Below are 18,407 nucleotides of genomic sequence, written 5' to 3' on the forward strand. Positions count from 1 at the left end.
AGGAAATGACAGATGCTGGCGAGGATGCGGAGAAAGGGGAACCCTCCTACACTGTTGGTGGGACTGCAGGCTGGTGCAACCACTCTGGAAAACAGCATGGAGGTTCCTCAAAATGTTGAAAATAGAACTACCCTATGACCCAGCAATTGCACTGCTGGGTGTCTACCCTAAAGATACAAACGTAGTGATCCGAAGGGGCACGTGCACCCGAATGTTTATAGCAGCAATGTCTACAATAGCCAAACTATGGAAAGAACCTAGATGTCCATCAACAGACGAATGGATAAAGAAGATGTGGTATATATACACAATGGAATACTATGCAGCCATCAAAAGAAATGAAATCTTGCCATTTGCGACGACGTGGATGGAACTAGAGGGTATCATGCTTAGCGAAATAAGTCAATCGGAGAAAGACAACTATCATATGATCTCCCTGATATGAGGGAGAGGAGATGCAACATGGGGGGTTAAGGGGGTAGGAGAAGAGTAAATGAAACAAGATGGGATTGGGAGACAAACCATAAGTGACTCTTAATCTCACAAAACAAACTGAGGGTCAATGGGGGGAGGGGGGTTGGGAAACGGGGGGTGGGGTTATGGACATTGGGGAGGGTATGTGCTATGGTGAGTGCTGTGAAGTGTGTGAACCTGGCGATTCACAGACCTGTACCCCTGGGGATAAAAATATATGTTTATAAAAAATAAAATTAAAATTAAAAAACAAAAAAACCCATGAAACAAGTTTCTGACTTGTCATCCAATATTCAAATTAAAGCAAGGCAAAGATGCTCTTGTTTTTTGGCAAACTGGCTATTGGGAAAAAAATGAATGTGACTGTAACAAGCCCATTCAAATGCTGCTGGTCACAGCAAAACAGTCCAACCATTCTCCATTATCAGTTACCTGACATTTATTACAAGCCATGAAAATGTGCTTACTCTCTGGCCCAGCCATGCCATTTTGGAGAATTTATTCTAAGGAATGAATTTATGAAAGCCCATGTACAAGAGGGTTTCACGAATCTTTGGCAACTTTTGCATCTACTGGGATTGTGATCATAATCTGAGGGGGGAGTGGTAAAGGACACACCACCAATATTCTGGGAAAATGCTACTGGATATAGGGAATGATACCCTTCCTAAGATTTTTCCAAAATGTACGTTGTTAGTCTCATCTACCCCCAATTTAAAAGACAGAAGCAAAGCTACAAATGGCACAAAGTGGTGGCAGGTGTTTAAGCCAGGCGGTTTCCCTGCATATTTAAGTTCAAAAACGACATTCAACCAAACCTTCTCTCCATTCTGAAGTGTGGGTCAGACCAACTTGGGCAGCAAAGTAAAATAAATGCTCTGGAAACATATAGATTATTAAATAATGTTTATTGTACTGCATTTATAAAGAAAACAGACAATGCACCCAGTAGAAAGAATAAAAATGCATTTGGGGTTGTAACTGACAGCAATAGAAATCCTTTACTGAGATCGTGACAATTTGACAGCATTATGATTAAGTTCAATAAAGGTACACGGGGTATGTGGAAGATCAAATTCTACAGCTGCCTCTTTCTACGGCTTCTAATTCATCTGGCTCCTTAAATGATAGGGGGAAAGCCCTTATTTGGTGGGAAAACATTTTCAGAAAGAAGTTTTAGGTTCTCTCTTATTAAAATTTTTCACATCAGTTGTTAAAATGGGGCCTTCTATTTTTGTTTTGGTTATTTCACTTTAATATTGTCACCAGAATTCCTGTAATTGCACAACTGTTATTTTACAGTGTAGACAAGAATTCGGTTCTAGTCTGCTATTGCTTTAGATATATGTATCGCTAAAAAGCCAAAGTGGATTAGAATTGCCGAAGGATTTTCCCTGCCGTTGTTGGATACAATCTATTTTCTTTATTCTTGATAGGTGCACAGACAGCCTCACTTAGAATTCTTTCTACAGGAACATGTCTGATTTCAGGACTACCCAATCAAGGATCCGATGAATGGCTGGCCATAGTTACTCAGGGTTCTGTGTTTATGCGTTAAATGGATTGCATAATTGCACCACTTTTTCCTGTTGTTGGTGGAAAAATGGCAGAATCCGGACTCCAATCTCCAATACAGAGTTGGCTACCTGAAAGTCTCGTCGGCAGCTCTGCTAGTAGAGACTCAAGTCGCACTTCCTTGGCTTTCTGTAAATAAGTCCTGGAGCCGCCTCCGCAGAATGCTGTAATTCCCAAGGCCCACTTGGTCCATGCTGAACAAGCGGCTGTGACCCCAAACCTGCCCCCTTTTGCTTTTCAATATGACCCAAGGAATATGTGATGTCTAGGGCAAGTCTAGGAAAGGCCCATTCTAAAGTAAGATTCACAAAGCCTTTTCTCATGGGGAAAAAAAAAAGCCTCAAGTACATCTCAATTATCTCAGAATTGCAGTTAAAAACTTACATTATACAAAGAAATAGCAGCAGAGAATGGCTAATCTTAAAACAACCAAAAAAAAAAAAAAAAAATCCCCCAAAACAAAAAAACCCAAAAGTGCCATCCCCCCACCCTTCCCCTTGGCCTTGGCTCTTTTATGCTGGGATTTCATTTAAGACCTGAAGCCTCTGAGAAAATGAGAGTGGCAAAGCCACAGAGGAAAACTGCTTAAAGGTTAAATTTTGGACAAGGTAAAGAAAAAGCTGTAAATAAAGTAGAGGACTGACTGGAAAAGAACTGGGAATTCTAGTACATTTTCTTCCTAGAGGGGAAATCTCTGAAACCCAGATCCCCTTTCTGGAGTCATCCTGAATTCTTTTGCTTTGGGGCAGTAAACTCAAGTGCAATGAGTAAAGTGCCAGCCAGGTATTAAAACAACAAAAACCAAAGCAGCCAATCAAAATAACTCTGTGGTTAGGGTAGCAGAAGACACAGAGGAAAGGACTGTTTCTGCAGAACATCTAATTCTGAAGAAATAGCTAGTCAATGGTTTCGTGTCTGTTTCCACCAAAAATCAGACCAAAGATTTAAGGATCTTAGAGTTATGGGAGGATAAAAGGAATTTGATAGTGCTTTGAACAGTGATAAAAGTGGTATCCAAATTTGGTGTTGATACAGCTCATTTAAAATGATAGTAGCTTCAAAGTTGCGGGACAAAACGTGAACACAGAGAACAGAAACAATCCAGGAAGATGATGCAGCCTGGATACAGTAAGTTTAATGTCTCTGCTGTACACAGAAGTAACACCCTTTCCCCTTCTCATCCTTATGCTGGCAATAGGAGATGCACTAGAAAATTTGACTCTTAGAGTCAATGAATAAAAGGATGAGCTCATCATCTTCATAGCTCTTTTTAAAAAGGATGCTCATAATTTAAAGGGTGTTTTAATGGAAAGACAAGGGTACAGGGTGAGAGGCTGTTTCACATTTTAGTCTATGAGTCTTTGGCAGAGCTCAATCGAGGCCAAATTCACGTAGGATGCCCGATGGCTGTGGGGGATCTCCACAGGGTCAAGTAAGCAAACCCAAATGAACATGTTGGATAAAAAAAAAAAAAAAAAAAAAAGCAACAAAAAACCCAAAAAACCTAGGAAACCCTTGAAGGAAGAGCTTCACCCTGAAAAGGGAAGAGGGAAATGCTTGGCAGGGAGGGGCGAGGGTCAGCATGTGATCTCTGCTGCGGTGCTGGGCTGGGGCTCAGGAGTTGAGCCAAGGGTGCCGGAGACAATCGGCGGCAGTGGCTCTCTTCTCGGGTATCAGCTCCAACATGGGCAGTAAGAAATCCGTGAAGCCAGCTGCCTCTTCCTGAGACCACTCATACTTCTCCACTAGAACCTCAAATAGGCCCCAGGGTTTCAGTTTTGTGATGTGTTTCAGGTCACCTATGGTAAAGACAGTACAAAAGAAACTGACTGATATTGACAAGTGACAAGATCCTTTTGTGGAAATCCAGGAACTAATCCGGGTGCTCTATAAAGAACCAAATTTTGCCATCAGAATCTAATCTTTTTCTATTCACAAAGCTCTTCTTTAACACATTCCTTGGAGTGTCTCCACTTTCTGTGAGGGCCTAAAAATCTTAATTTGTTTGCTCCACTATTCTAGGATATTTTGTCCCAGTAAAATTGGGTAGGCCTAGCAGGAACTAGGTATTCACTAAAATGAGTATTAAATGCCTATATATGCAACACAGTCTCAAAGGGTGTTTAAAAACAGTTTATCATCACATACCAAGAACAACTGTATTTTTGGGGGGCTTAATAGTCTACTAATGTTGCTTCCAAATAAGGCAGTAATTTAAAAATAAAGAGCTAATACCATGTTAGACCTGTATAAAAAGTAACAAGACTAAAACAACAAACCCCATACAGCTTTCAGATATAGCTACATCAACACTTTGTCCTATTCTGAAATGTCATTCTAATTCTTGCGTCTTTGACATAACCATTTTAACTTACACACACTTATCTGAAGTCTCTTTCTGTGGGCAGTGAGTGCCTGATTCAGTACCCACTTGATATACACATGCCCTTAACTGGTCTGTGCACAAGGAGGAACTCTTAGGAAGCACTTCACTATTTTCCTGCCAAAAAGAAACATTAATGTTTCTGAGGATGCTTGCTGTCAAGTGTAGAGGTTGTGAGGAAAAAGGGCACCATGGCAAACAGGGAAAAAAGGCAAGACAGTTTTTTAGTCCTTCCTAGGTCAGGTTTTCAAATTTCAGCTTTTAAATTTTATTTGGATGCATAAGAAATACATACTTAATACTTAAATACATACTTAACTGAGTCAAAAATTTCAGGTGAGAGCATTATCTTTGTTTCTTTCACTAACTGGTGATAACATAAACTTATAAAACTGCAAAAGGTAAAGTTAATTTGCAGAACTGATATACTTAAGTGACTATATTAGGTGTCTCTGGGCTACAAGATGAATAAGATGTAGTCCTGCCCTTAGGAAGCTTAAACTAAACTACTTGCTCTGTTAGAGGCAATTCTGAGATCAAATGCTAGCAAACATCTGCCCATTTTTCAGAAGCACTGAATAGGAGTAATCAACCAATTATAGTGCCAGGCACTATATACACAGTAACTTATTTAGTGTGAAGTAAACACTTAAAATCCCCATTTAGAAATCAGCAGACTGAGGTTGTGTGGCCGCTGGGATTTGAACTCAGATAGTGTGGCCCCAGTCTCTGCTCCTGACCACAGTATTTCACCTCTCTGCTGCTACAGCTCAGCATCCAAGGCAGGACCATTCTTCCAAAGGTGTTGGGAGCATGTACACGGCTGCACTTACCTCTTCATTTTTTAACACTTTGCTCCTGTAATGTCTGGGAACAAGCACATTTATTTTACCTTTTTTGGTGAAAAATTCCTTGGAATATTTTCCTGCCACAATGAGCTTGCGAGGCACCTTCCCCAGAAGTTCTATGATCAATGCAATGTGATCTGTATGTTTCAAACATTTCAGGAGGGGGAAAAAAAAGACATACATAACAGGAGTAACAAATGCAATTCTAGACAATGGCAGAAAGAGTAGCATGCACACCTCTTTGTAAAGCATTTCAGCCTTGCTTTCTGTCCTAAATAGGAAGAGGACTCTATCCATCTAATGGAGAATCCAGAAAACCGTAAAAAAAATCAGGTGCCCACTTCAGTGGGACTAAAGTTATAAGTAAAAACAATCTTGGTGTGAATGCTCTGCTTCCTGAAGTTGTATCCCTGGGGCCTAGATGAAAACTCATGTTAATAATACTACCTCTGCGGTTGAAGAAGTCCTGTGAATATTTCCCACTGAGGGCAAAGCGTCTTGGAATTCTGCCTATCAGCTCTATAATGTGCGCAATGTGGTCTAAAATAGAAGGGTAAGAAGAACAGGATCAAGGACAAGCTGTAAAAGAGGTTTTTTTTTTTTTTTTTTTTTTAAATGAATAGCTTTTTCAGGCCTAGCTGTTTAAAAGTAACTACAAATATAACCAAGGATACTCCAGGGGAGACTGGGAAGGTCAAGAATTATTTCAGGTGGTTGGTCATCTGAGAGCAGCTGGCAAGGCCCACCCTAGAGTTTAGAGGCTTATCTGTATCTTTATTTCTATTTTGTCTATACATCTAGATTCAGGTGGATTTTTCAGTTAAGGTTATAAAAACTACCAATATGCTTTAGACACTGTTATTTATGATACTACTCTGGGCTTCAAGTAGTAATAATATCACTATTTAACAAAGTTCACAATAATTAAAGCACTCATATATGATGAGTTTTTACAATCATCCTATAAAACAGGTCAAAACTAAGAGATGCCCCATTTTTAACAATGAGAAAACAGAACCTCAGAATAAATGGCCTACTTGAAGGTACAGGGCAAACAGGAGCTAGAACTCAAAATGAACCCACATCTTACCATGTGTAGTTCAGAGCTGGGTAATTGTTTTAAAATACATCACACTTTAAAAGTAGAAATTGGCACAAACATTTTAAAGTATAGCTACTTGACTTCTGTGGGCCAGTAAAAGATGCCCACGTCGTAGCAGTGTCTTGTAACTATCCCAGCATGAATGTGGACTGTGAGCACTGCCAGGGAAGTGTGCCCCAGGCGGTGATCCTGGGACTAGCCAGCATCCACATTTACAGGAAACTCTACTACTTTTTTACTCTGCAGGTGACAGCAACTAAGAATAGGAAGGAATTTTAAAAAGTGATGGCACAAAAGAGCTTTATAAATGACTTTAATCCTGTAGGGCAGTAATGATATGCCAGAGACATCACTATATGTGGGAATTTGTGATGGTGTCAGATCCTATCTGTTTCTCAAGTAAAGGACTCAGTGCTGTCATTTTAAAACAGCTTTACATTCATGAAATCACTACAAACTTCTGGCAGTCTTGACTGAATTTGTCGTTTGCTAACAAGACTTGGCTACCAAGAATTTCTGCTCATTTTATGTAAAACCTGCAAATAAATGTTTTTGTATAAATGAGACTACAGTTTATCTTAATGTAAACTTCCAAGTGAAGTATTGGTTCTTTTAACATTTTTCCTGTACCAAGAAATTATTTTTCTCTTGAGTGTGTTATTTTACATTTAATTCCAGCAGCCTGTCTCTGGCTTATCAATTAATCACAGGAATGATATACCTGATAGGCAAAATTATCAAGTATTATTCCAAGAGTTAGGGCTGTAGAACATCAACATCAGAAAACATGCCTCTTAGGTAGGCCCCAGTCCTACAGTGACTTATAACAAACTATGCATACACTTGCTAGGGAATAAGGGTTTAGCTTTTTTTCTTCTCTTATGGACCAAACTGCAGTAGTCTGAAGTTTCCTCTAAGGACTATTAGTATTAACCGGTACAGGAGGAAATAAATTTGAATTTAAGTATCTAGAATAGACAGTTCTCCCTTGCCCCTTATTTGGGACTTTTTAGATACACTTCAATTTTCAGGTTTAGTAACATAAGACCCTACAGAGTGTAATTTCAGCTGTTATATGTGTTCCGTACCACAACTATTTATAGGGAGTCTAGGAAAGTAAGGAGAAAAAAAAATCAATTGTTCAAACAGGTATAACAGAGCATTTCTAAAAAACGTCCAAAGCCCCAAACTTATAACTGGCAAAAAAAAAAAAAAAAAAAAAAGAAAAGAAAAAGCAAGCAGAGATTAGGGAAAATTAAATGTGTACATAAATAATTATTACAGTATATTCTTAAAAGGGCTTATATATAGAAAAATATCCAAACTGTACTCACTACAATAGGCATTTGGCAATCAGAATTATCGTAACATTTCCAGATTATGTGTTAGAGGAGTATCAAGAGGCCCTACTAACATTGCCTACTACTATCCCAAGGGACCATGGTTTAAGAAATGGAGAGCATTCTTGGTTCCACACAGCACAAAACCTGATTTCCCTAAGAACTGAGGGAAGCATAGAAAGTAAAGGACATATTTTCCACATTGGGAGGCTACATTGCTAGTGTTCTCTCAAAGTAATCCCCATTAATCTTGAAAATAAAACCTGCTGAAACTGTATAATAAAGAAGGTAAGACATTTCTTTAATAGTTCTTTCATTCACATTATTATCTAAGTTATTTGGACATGACCATGATAAAAAAAAAAAAAAATCACATATTCAGTTGTGTGCTTTCACAGCCTCTCAGATGGAGCAACTGACAGCTTGGGCCTTTCCCATCAGCTATCGCAAAATGTAAATCAATAACACTGTTTTGTTTTGTTTTTTTTTTTTTAAAGATTTTATTTATTTATTTGACAGACAGAGATCACAAGTAGGCAGAGAGGCAGGCAGAGAGATAGGGGGAAGCAGGCTCCCCACCGAGCAGAGAGCCCGATGCGGGGCTCAATCCCAGGATGCTGGGATCATGACCTGAGCCGAAGGCAGAGGCTTTAACCCACTGAGCCACCCAGGCGCCCCTGTTTTATTTTTTTTTTTAAAAGATTTTTAAATTTATTGGAGAGAGACAGACCAGAGGGAGCGAGAGAACACAGGGAAGAGGAGGGGCAGAGGAAGAAGCAGACTCCTTGCTGAGCAGGGAGCCCAATGTGGGGCTCAATCCCAGGACCCTGAGATCATGACCTGAGCCTAGGCAGACGTTTAATTGACTAAACCACCCAAGCGACCCAATAACACTGTTTTAGAATGGAATTCTCAATGTCAGTATCATTTACAAAGAAAAAAGTATGGTTTTAATTTTTAGAAAAGGGAAAAAGAATGCTAAATATTGTAGAGTTTATATAGACAAACAAGCTCTAGTGTCTGCATTCACAAACACCACTCAAGTAGTGTGTTTGCATATAAAATTACTGACTTCCAAATAAAGTTGCAGGCATAACTGAGCAACAAGCTGATGAACAGGTTGTTCACAGTGGGTAAAGAATGAATCACTGATTTATACAGAAAGGAAGATAACCAGATGTTTTAGAAGAAATTATCTGGCAAATACAAGTTTTAGTTTATTAACCAACTGTGGTCTCTTCTTTAATCCTCATATAGTTCTTTAATAGCTATTATAAAATATCTAGTGTATCTAATACTTAATATAAAAATCTTATATTTCTATCTTTTCTGGGATTTATATATTCTTAGCACACTAAAAAGACTAAGCTCTTCAGTACTAACAAACCATGTTAATCACACATGGAAAGTTTAACTGCCATGCACAGAGACTCTTGGTTAAGGAGACTCACCTTCATCGCGAGTGTACTCTTCCCCTGAATGAGGCTCAAACAGATAGTCGCCTGTGGCCAGTTCAAAGGCCTGAGAAAAAGAGGACAGCATATGAAAGCATTAAAACAAAGCAAAACAAAACAAAACAAACAAAAAGGTAGCCTTTGGGAAGCTTATAGCTTACTATCTGACTCAATATGAAGTAATTTTTTCTTTCTTAAAAAAGCCACAGATGGGGGCACCTGGGTGGCTCAGTGGGTTAAAGCCTCTGCCTTCGGCTCAGGTCATGATCCCAGAGTCCTGGGATGGAGCCCCACATCGGGCTCTCTGCTCCAGGGAGAGCCTGCTGCCACCCCCCTGTCTGCCTCTGCCTACTTGTGATCTCTGTCAAATAAATAAATAAAATCTAAAAAAAAAAAAAAAAAAAAAAAAAAGCCACAGATGATCATTTAAAAAAATGTCTGAGATTATATCTAAGGAGTTTTCCTTCCACACCAGTTTCTTAGTAAAATGGAGCAGGAAAACAGCAAAAACTATTAATATCAACATATGGATTCTTCCATCCCATGCTCCTATCAGCAATTCGGCTCTCCTGAATTTCTCTTTTTGCTTAGAGAGGGCAACATGTGGATATTAAGCTAATTCTAAGTTATTAAATTATTCATGAGAAGAACAGGTCTTATTTTCTTATGTTATAATTTCACATAGCTAGAAATTAAGATTCTGTACACAAAATCAAAACCAAAAAACTCAGACAGACATCTCTCTACCTATGACTCTTAATTATTTGGCAAAAAGTACATTTTTAAGTTTTGCTTTGGGAAGCACCCCCTAAACTGTTCCAGTAGAATCCTCAATTCCTAGGTCTAAAGGAAAATCAGAAAAAGATTAAGTGTAAATGCAGTCAAGAGCCATTCATGTTTTATGTTACTGGGAGGTATGGCATTCACATACCAGGAAAAGGCAGGCACAGGTCTTCTACATGAAAACCTCTTGTAAACAGTGTTCAACAAGTATGAAAAAGTGATTTCCTTTAGAATACACACCAAGCATTACAGAAAGACAGCATCTGAATGATAAGCTTATATTAATCTTTCACTGATTAAAAAATGGGTCAAAAAAGGTAATGCAACAGCAATTTTTATAAAGGACCATACTGGTATAAAAGTGCTGCTGTAAGTCAAGTGCCAGTCACAGGTCAATTTTGATTAAGTCAACGGTCAGACAATTTCAAAAACTGTGGTGTGGTCTGCACTCTCTAATTCAGTCCTAGGATTAGGTCTCTGTGACTTTTCAGAGTCCGCTTCTGCAATTTCACCAGGACAACTTTTCTCAAAACTGTATTACCTGAACTGTACTACCCTCCAAGGCATTAGCTGGTTTATATTCTAGAAGTTCATCAAGAAACCGAAGCTGATAACTTGTTCCATCCTTATCCTGAGGCTCATAGTTCCAAAGGAGAACAGAAACAAACTGTGATTCTCATTCATTAAAATTTGTTAATCTCTTCTGAAACCAGTACTTTTTCAAAGGCTCATAATGGGAGTGCAGTAAAAAAACTGAAATTAAAATTCAAGGAAATAAAGACAAATTTCTAAGATTTCAATGTTTTCTAAATTTTTCACCCAGACACTCACAACTAGTTACAAGTTCTCTGAGAACTTTATTTTTTGGAACATATGGCAGTTGCTAGTAGTTATAATTTTGTAAATAAGATAATAGCAGAAAAACACAAACCAAACCAAACAATCACAATGTCAGAAGTGAAAACTAGCAGAAGCTCTAGTTAGAAACGAAACACTTTAATTGAACACCCTTCCCTTTGTAGATGAGAAAACTGTAACCAAAAGTGACAGGCAAGAAAGCCCATCCTAGAATCCAGGATTCCTGATTCCCACTCCTGTGCTGGTCTTACACTGACCAAAGAGCCTGTTCTGTGACACTCAGTGTCATGCTCACAACCAGAGGCAACGTAAGTCAGGAAATCCTGTGTTCTGGTATATATCCAGACAATGTAGTATCATTTAGTGCTAAAAATGCAAAAGAGCTATTCAGTCATGAAAGGACATAGGCAAACCTTAAATATTATGAAGTGAAAGAAGCTAATCTGAAAAGCCTACATACTTTTATGATTTCAACTCTAGGACATTCTGGAAAAGGCAAAACTATAAAGACAATAGGAAGATCAGTGGTGGCCAGGTACAGGGGGTAGAGAGGGAGGGATGAGTAAACAGAGCATAGAGGATTTTTATGGCAGTGAAACTATTCTGTATGATACTACAGTGGTAGACAGAAGTCATTATACATTTTTCAAAATGTGTAATTTTGAATGGAGGATTTTACAGAACGGAGGATTTTAAAGCATTAATTCTTTGTCAACTCCGAAGTGGTCTTCATGGAACTCTCCCTTTTTATAACTGCCCTCTAACTTGGTAGTCTCAGTCACTTAAGGTGGCAGGCAACCTTTTTATCTCTCAGAAAGGGCTCCAATCTTTCCATCAATTAATTGCATTGAATGCAGGATGATCCATCTTTCCAGACACTTCTGATATTACAGGATTTATTTTTACTTTCTGGTTATGGCTAAACGGAAAGCAACATTTCTACATCTATTTCCAAAATAAGAGAAACTTAATGGCGAAGGGGTTTCAAGTTTCATGATACTGTCTCATGTTAGGTAAGTGCTTTCCCTCCCTTGGTTGAGAAAATTCCTACATGTGAGCTGGTCCAAACAGGGGACAAAGTTAATTCCCCTTTTATCTTTTGCCTTAGTATAAACATACCACATGGCAAGCAGGAACTACTGCCCCCAAACAATTAACCTACTACTAAGAACCACATCATAATAAACCAGATGTCATCTACAAACTAATTATGTGGCATCTCTACCACTTATTTTCTCCAGCAAATCAAATTCCTGAAAATACAAAGCTTTAAAGTATGGCAAGAAAGAAGTTAGTTTTTGTTTTTTTTAAAGATAGATGGATAGATAGATTTATGTATGTATGTATGTATGTATGTATGTATTTGACAGACAGAAATCACAAGCAGGCAGAGAGACAGAGAGAGAGAGGAGGAAGCAAGCTCCCTGCTGAGCAGAGAACCCGATGCGGGGCTCGATCCCAGGACCCTGGGAACATGACCTGAGCCGAAAGCAGAGGCTTTAACCCACTGAGCCACCCAGGTGCCCTAAGAAGTTAGATTTTATTCCAATGTTCTTTCATCTTGTGCACACAGTACCAACCCTCACATTTCACAAAGTCCACCATCTTAAATGCCATAACACAATGATTTACAAGGTCATGCCATATTAACGACACGGTTTTAACTCTATTACCTCTGGAAGACAAAGTTTTTTAGGAATGTGGGTCTCAAGAAATCTATGACCTAAAACAGGCTGGGGCTTCTAGTCTGTAGTTTCTCAAGTCTTCGCCAAAGTTGACTGTGAACAATGTCAACTGAAATGACAGTTTAATAGGCTTCTGGTTTAGTTTACTCATTTGATGGCCCACCAACATTTATTTATTAAGTATTGCTATATAATAAAGAATTTGTTTGGTCTTTGTTCCTGTTTCTTGAGAGGAAGCCTCTAAAAGCCTGGCATTTCCAAGTGATGATGCCTTTTCTCATTCACGTTGTCCCCCTGTACCCTAATCATTATACCATGAGGTGACTCATGGTGGGCTCCTAGATAATTATAAGAGGAGGGCTGGATATGCACCCTAACTGGACAAGACCCAACTGTGTGAGGACTGGGGCTTTGAGCCTGTGTTATCCTAACCTCCAGGAAAGGAAAGGGGGCTGGAGATTGAGTTCAATCACATGATCAACAATTCATTCAATCAATCATGCCTAAGTGATGAAACCTCAATAAAAAACTGGGCACCTGAAGCCCATGTGAGCTTCCCTGGCTGGTGGTACACATTGATGTCCTGGGAAGGTGACATGTCCTAATGACATAGAAGCTTCAGCTTTGCGACCCTCTTAGGCCTCGCCCTATGCATGTTTTCATTTGACTGGTTCTGATATGTAGCCTTTATGACAAAACTGCAATAGCAGTTTAGGACTTTCCCAAGTTCTGTGAGTCCTTTTAGTAATTTACTGAATCTGAAAGGATAATGGAACCTCCCAATATGTAGCCAGCAGGTTGGAACTGTAAGTGGCCTGTGGACTCCCAAGCTTGCAGCTGGTGTTTGACTGAGGGGCCTTCTGGGAAACTCTGCCCTTAACCCATGAAGTCTGTCCTAACCTGGGGTAGTTAGCATCAGAATCGCACTGTAAGCATCTACTCAGAGTGTGCCAGGCCCTGAACCAGACACTTAGCTATACATAATAGACATGGTTCTTGTCAGCATGGCACTTACAACCTAGTGCAAGAGAAATAAGTGAAGAAACACACAATTACAAATCAAATTGATGAGTATACTCTATTTCAGGAAACAGTATAACACATTCCAATAAAGGTTACTTGTGGGAAACCATTCAATGTCAACTAAATCTGACTACCTGAGTACTTGTTTGACAGGGACAAAGCAGCAATTTAAGACTCTTTGGATGATTGGGCTTTCACATCTTTTGAGGTGCAAAGATATCTGAGGAACTGTCAAACTATACAGACTTAAGTAGTTTTCATAGTTTCCCTAATCTGAAAACAGATCAGAGCCAAAAGGGCAAGGGTACTGGTTATCTCCTAATCAAAAGCAGCACCACCTTGGAGCAGTTACTTTTAATCCCCTTGGCCGAAGCCCATGCTAAGAAACATTTGGTGCCTTCAACCAGCAGCAATTTGGCACAACAAAACAGAATGCCAGATGCTCTTTTTTTGAGACAGAGAATTTCAAGCAGGCTCCACGCCCAGAATGGAGCCCAAAATGGGCGCTCAATCTCATGACCTTGAGATCATGACCTGAGCTGAAATCAAAGAGTTGGACACTTAACCGACTGAACCAGCCAGATGCCACAGAATGCCAGATGTTTTTAATCAGCTTTTGAATTCCAACCTCTCCAGACATAAGATTTAGAGTGTTAGTGGTAGGTACATCATAAAAAATTGTTTTCCTGTTTGTAAATTTGCTGGTCTACTGAAATTAGCAAGCAGGGCAAGGTATAAAACTACCACATAATTAAGTGAAGGTCAAGGGTTTGGAAAAACATTACCATGCATGCTGTGCTCCAAATGTCAGCAGGGGTATTGTAGCCAGATCCTATTAGAACTTCCAAGGAGCGATACTGCCTTGTTTGAATATCTTCAGTGAAATGTTTGTGCTGAGTAAATGGAGAAGGACACAGTTTTTTAAAATTCACTTATTCTAAAAAGTAACAAATCATAAAAAAAATGGAGATTAAAATAAATCTTTTATTTTCCTCAAACCAGTCTTCATTTAGCTAGTTTACTAAAAGTAACATTTTGACGCTATTAGCTCCGAACAGTACTTTGCTTTAATACACCATCTACTCCAAATTATTTTAACGAACATATAAGTCTAACCATAATATAGATATACAGATTAGGGAATAACAATTGCTTTTTAAGAAATGGAGAACTATTACCCCAAGCAAAAATTAAGTTGGTCATTTGTCTATAGTAATAAGCGCTTCGACAAATAAATGCCACCAATTTAGGTTCAATTCAAACTTTCCTTGTTATGTGCTCATTATGAAGAAATAAAAAATCAGGCTTCAAGTTTCAAGAATCTTGTAAGCACCATCTATAAAGAACTCTTGCTCCCATTCTCCTCTATCCCCCACACTCCTCTAAAAACTCAAACATGATTCTTGGGGAAAAAGAGACCATGTTAAGTACCATGGGAATGCAATCAGCAAAACAATCAGAATCGCTTTAAAACATAAATTGCATGGGAAGAAAAGGGGAAAACTATGGTAAAAGCAATTTAAGAGACACAGTATCCAATTTTGGATTCACAGATTTTATTTGGATCCCGTTTCAAACAACAAAAAAATTAAAAGAATTTTTGTAAGGTACTGGCAAAACAGACTGAATACTTGATATTGGTGAATTGCCAACTTTGTAGATGCAGCAACAGTGTCATCGTTGCCTGAAAGAGTCATCTTTTAGCAAGCCATATTTAGGAATGGGACATAGTTCAAAATAATCTGGAGTGGGTGGCAGAGTGGGGGTATAGATGAAAAGAGACTGGCAGTGAGTTGATAATTGCTAGGTGACACTAGTATAATGACAGAGGGTTTCAGTGTTCTATTCTCTCTACTTTGTTGTAAGTTTGAAGTTGACCATAATAAAAAACATTGCAGAAAAAAGCTTAAAATGAGTCACAGACACAAAACAAAATCCAGATATTAAAAAACATGTAACAAAAAAGTGTGGAAGATGACTCTTTAATCCTACTGGGATTCAAAAACAAGGAAGATCATTTGTTTTTTGTTCCTGTTTTTTAAAGTTTTATTTATTTAAATAATCTCTACACCCAATGTAGCTTGAACTCATGACCCCATGATCAAGAGTCACTATCTTCCTCCAGCTGAGCCGCCAGCCAGGCACCCCAAGGAAGAACATTTGTGAAGAGGAGATATTAGGCAGAGAAAGCTTCAGGTAGGAAACCAGTACTGACCAGAGCTCCAAAGGGATAAAGACTGATCAAAAAGAGCAACTTTAATACTCCTCTGCCAGGAGGAGCACATCACCAGTACAGGAACAGAAAGATACCTGCCAAAGCCACATACAGTTAATTGCTAGGACAGAGTTTGGATTTCATCTGGCATCACTCCATGTTAACGCACAGGAAAGTGTGCTCCAGGGAGAATGACGAGATATCTGAGGATATCATTCCAGTCATTTGCTGGTTGGTGGCCAGTAATGAAAATCTGAGCACTGGTTGTGGAAACAGCAGAGGGAAGAGTAAACCCAGGGACAGCCAAAGAAAGAACAAGCAGAATTTAAAAATTCAATGGCTGTATGTAGGAGACAGTAGGAACTCAGTGGCAGAGGCCTAAAGGGTTAGCTGTCTGCTGACAAAAACAGAGACTGAAAGACTTAGGGAAGTGGTTTTACAGGAAAACAATAGGCTCAGATAAGGAGTCTGAAGTGGAAATGTACTGCTCGCAATTATGATACTGTAATTTATAAGACAGACATACACAGATAGCCATTCAAGTGTATGAGTCATTCAAAATGCATTTCTCATATATATTTGGTCTTTATCCACTCTTCTTAGCTAAAACTCCCTGAACCCCTGGAATTTCTGGAACAATAAGAACAAAAGGGAGTATATTTATTATATGTCCTCAGTTCCTGAAAACACTTCAGAGCCAAAGATAAAATGGGTGTCTTATTATTTATAAGCCCCTTTCCACAACTGAGTTTATGTTAATGAGCTGACTTGGAAAGCACCTAAGGATGGGGGCTGGTTGCTAGAGGAACTAACCATGAACAGAGGGTGGGACTGAAAGTTCCAATCTCTGATTTCTGGGGAGAGAAGAGGGGCTGTAGACGGAATAATCACTAATGGCCAGTTAAGTGAATCAATCATGACTATGTAATGAAGCCTCCATAAAAATGCAAAAGGAGGGGGTTTGGGAAGCATCCACAATGAGGAACCAGAATGCTGCCACATGCCACTGGGGCAGGTCCCAAGCTCTTTTGAGACCTCACCCTTTGTATCTCTTTCTCTGGCTATTGATTTGTATCCTTTAATATCCTTTGTAATAAATTGGAAATGTAGTGAGTAAACAGGTTTTTCTGAGCTTTGTTAGTCATTCTAGCAAATAAGCCAAACCCAAAGAAAGGGCAGTGGGAATATCTGATTTACAGCCAGTTGGTCAGAAGTACAGGTAACAACCTGGACTCGTGACTGGCATCCTGAATTGGAGGGGGTTGTTGGAACCTCCAATTTATAGCCGATTGGTCAGAAGCAAAGGTAACTTGGGCTTGCAACTGAGATATGAAGTGGAGGGAGATCTGTGGAACTGAGCCCTTTACCTGTGGAATCTCATTTTTCTCCAGGTAGATAATTTCAGAATTGAGCTGAATTCTCAGACTACTGTCCAAGAACTGCTTGGTGTGGGAAAACCTTCACACACACGCTCTTTAGAATTGGGTTCAGGCATTCTTTTCAGTGATACATGTAGAAAAATGGACATGCTGTTCAAGGGAGTTGTCTTTACTACTTGTGCCTCACTATTGCCTTAGAAAGATGCTGTAAATGATAAATGAGGCCAAGAATCAGCAAAAGTAAAGAAAGCGGATCAGATACAAACGCACACATCCTCCCACTCCTGAAACTCCACCTTAGTAAGAATTCAGTGTTAATTCTTAAAACGTGAACTAACAAAGACAGAGAATGACAAAGAAGTTAGAGCAATAAAATTACAAGTTGAAAAACAGATCACTGGTAAACAGCTTAGTGGATCCAGGAAAACTAAGCCACCAGTGCAAGTTGAGAAGCACTGGGATGTATACCAGAGTACTCCTTGCCTCAGGGCTCAGGGTTTGGCAGTATCACGAATCACTGCAAGTGAGGGTAGGATTTAACCCAGAAATACTGCCTTAAACATCTTTTAAAGATGACATGCCTGGCTGGCTCAATCCGTTAAGCACCTGACTCTGTTTTGGCTCAGGTCACGGATCTCAGGGAGATGGAGCCCTAGGTCAGGCTCCATGCTGTGGGAGTCTGCTCCTCCCTCTCCCTCCACTTCTCTCCTTCCTCCACCTCATGCTCTCTAGCAGCATTCTCTGAAATAAATAAAATCTTAAAACAACAACAACCACTCTTTTAAAGAAACAGGGCTCTACCCCAAACCATAAGATACCTAGGAATAAACCTAACCAAAGAGGTAAAGAATCGACACTCAGAAAACTATAAAGTACTCCTGAAAGAAATTGAGGAAGACACAAAGAAATGGAAAAATGTTCCATGCTCCTGGATTGGAAGAACAAATATTGTGAAAATGTCTATGCTACCTAAAGCAATCTACACATTTAATGCAATCCCTATCAAAATACCATCCATTTCTTTTCAAAGAAATGGAATAAATAATCCTAAAATTTATATGGAACCAGAAAAGACATTGAATAGCCAGAGGAATTTTGAAAAAGAAAGCCAAAGTTGGTGGCATCACAATTCCAGACTTCAAGCTCTATTACAAAGCTGTCATCATCAAGACAGTATGGTACTGGCACAAAAACAGACACATAGATCAATGGAAAAGAATAGAGAGCCCGGAAATAGACCCTCAACTCTATGGTCAACTAATCTTTGACAAAGCAGGAAAGAATGTCC

At 39.2% G+C, this 18,407-nt stretch overlaps 1 protein-coding gene across 1 annotated transcript in view; it reads right to left on the reverse strand.

Moving 5' to 3' along the window:
- Window positions 1-2,376: 2,376 nt before the first annotated feature.
- LOC111152251 (SRSF protein kinase 1) overlaps window positions 2,377-18,407 on the reverse strand; it is a 78,612-nt gene continuing 62,581 nt past the window's right edge. Inside the window, 4 exon segments of the mRNA XM_022510698.1 lie at window positions 2,377-3,848; window positions 5,325-5,417; window positions 9,174-9,243; window positions 14,311-14,418. Coding sequence (XP_022366406.1) covers window positions 3,664-3,848; window positions 5,325-5,417; window positions 9,174-9,243; window positions 14,311-14,418 — 456 coding nt within the window. The 3' untranslated portion in view covers window positions 2,377-3,663.

This window comes from Enhydra lutris, unplaced genomic scaffold (genome assembly GCF_002288905.1).
Source record: "Enhydra lutris kenyoni isolate GAN:26980312 unplaced genomic scaffold, ASM228890v2 scaffoldscaffold28, whole genome shotgun sequence".
NCBI lineage: Eukaryota > Metazoa > Chordata > Mammalia > Carnivora > Mustelidae > Enhydra > Enhydra lutris.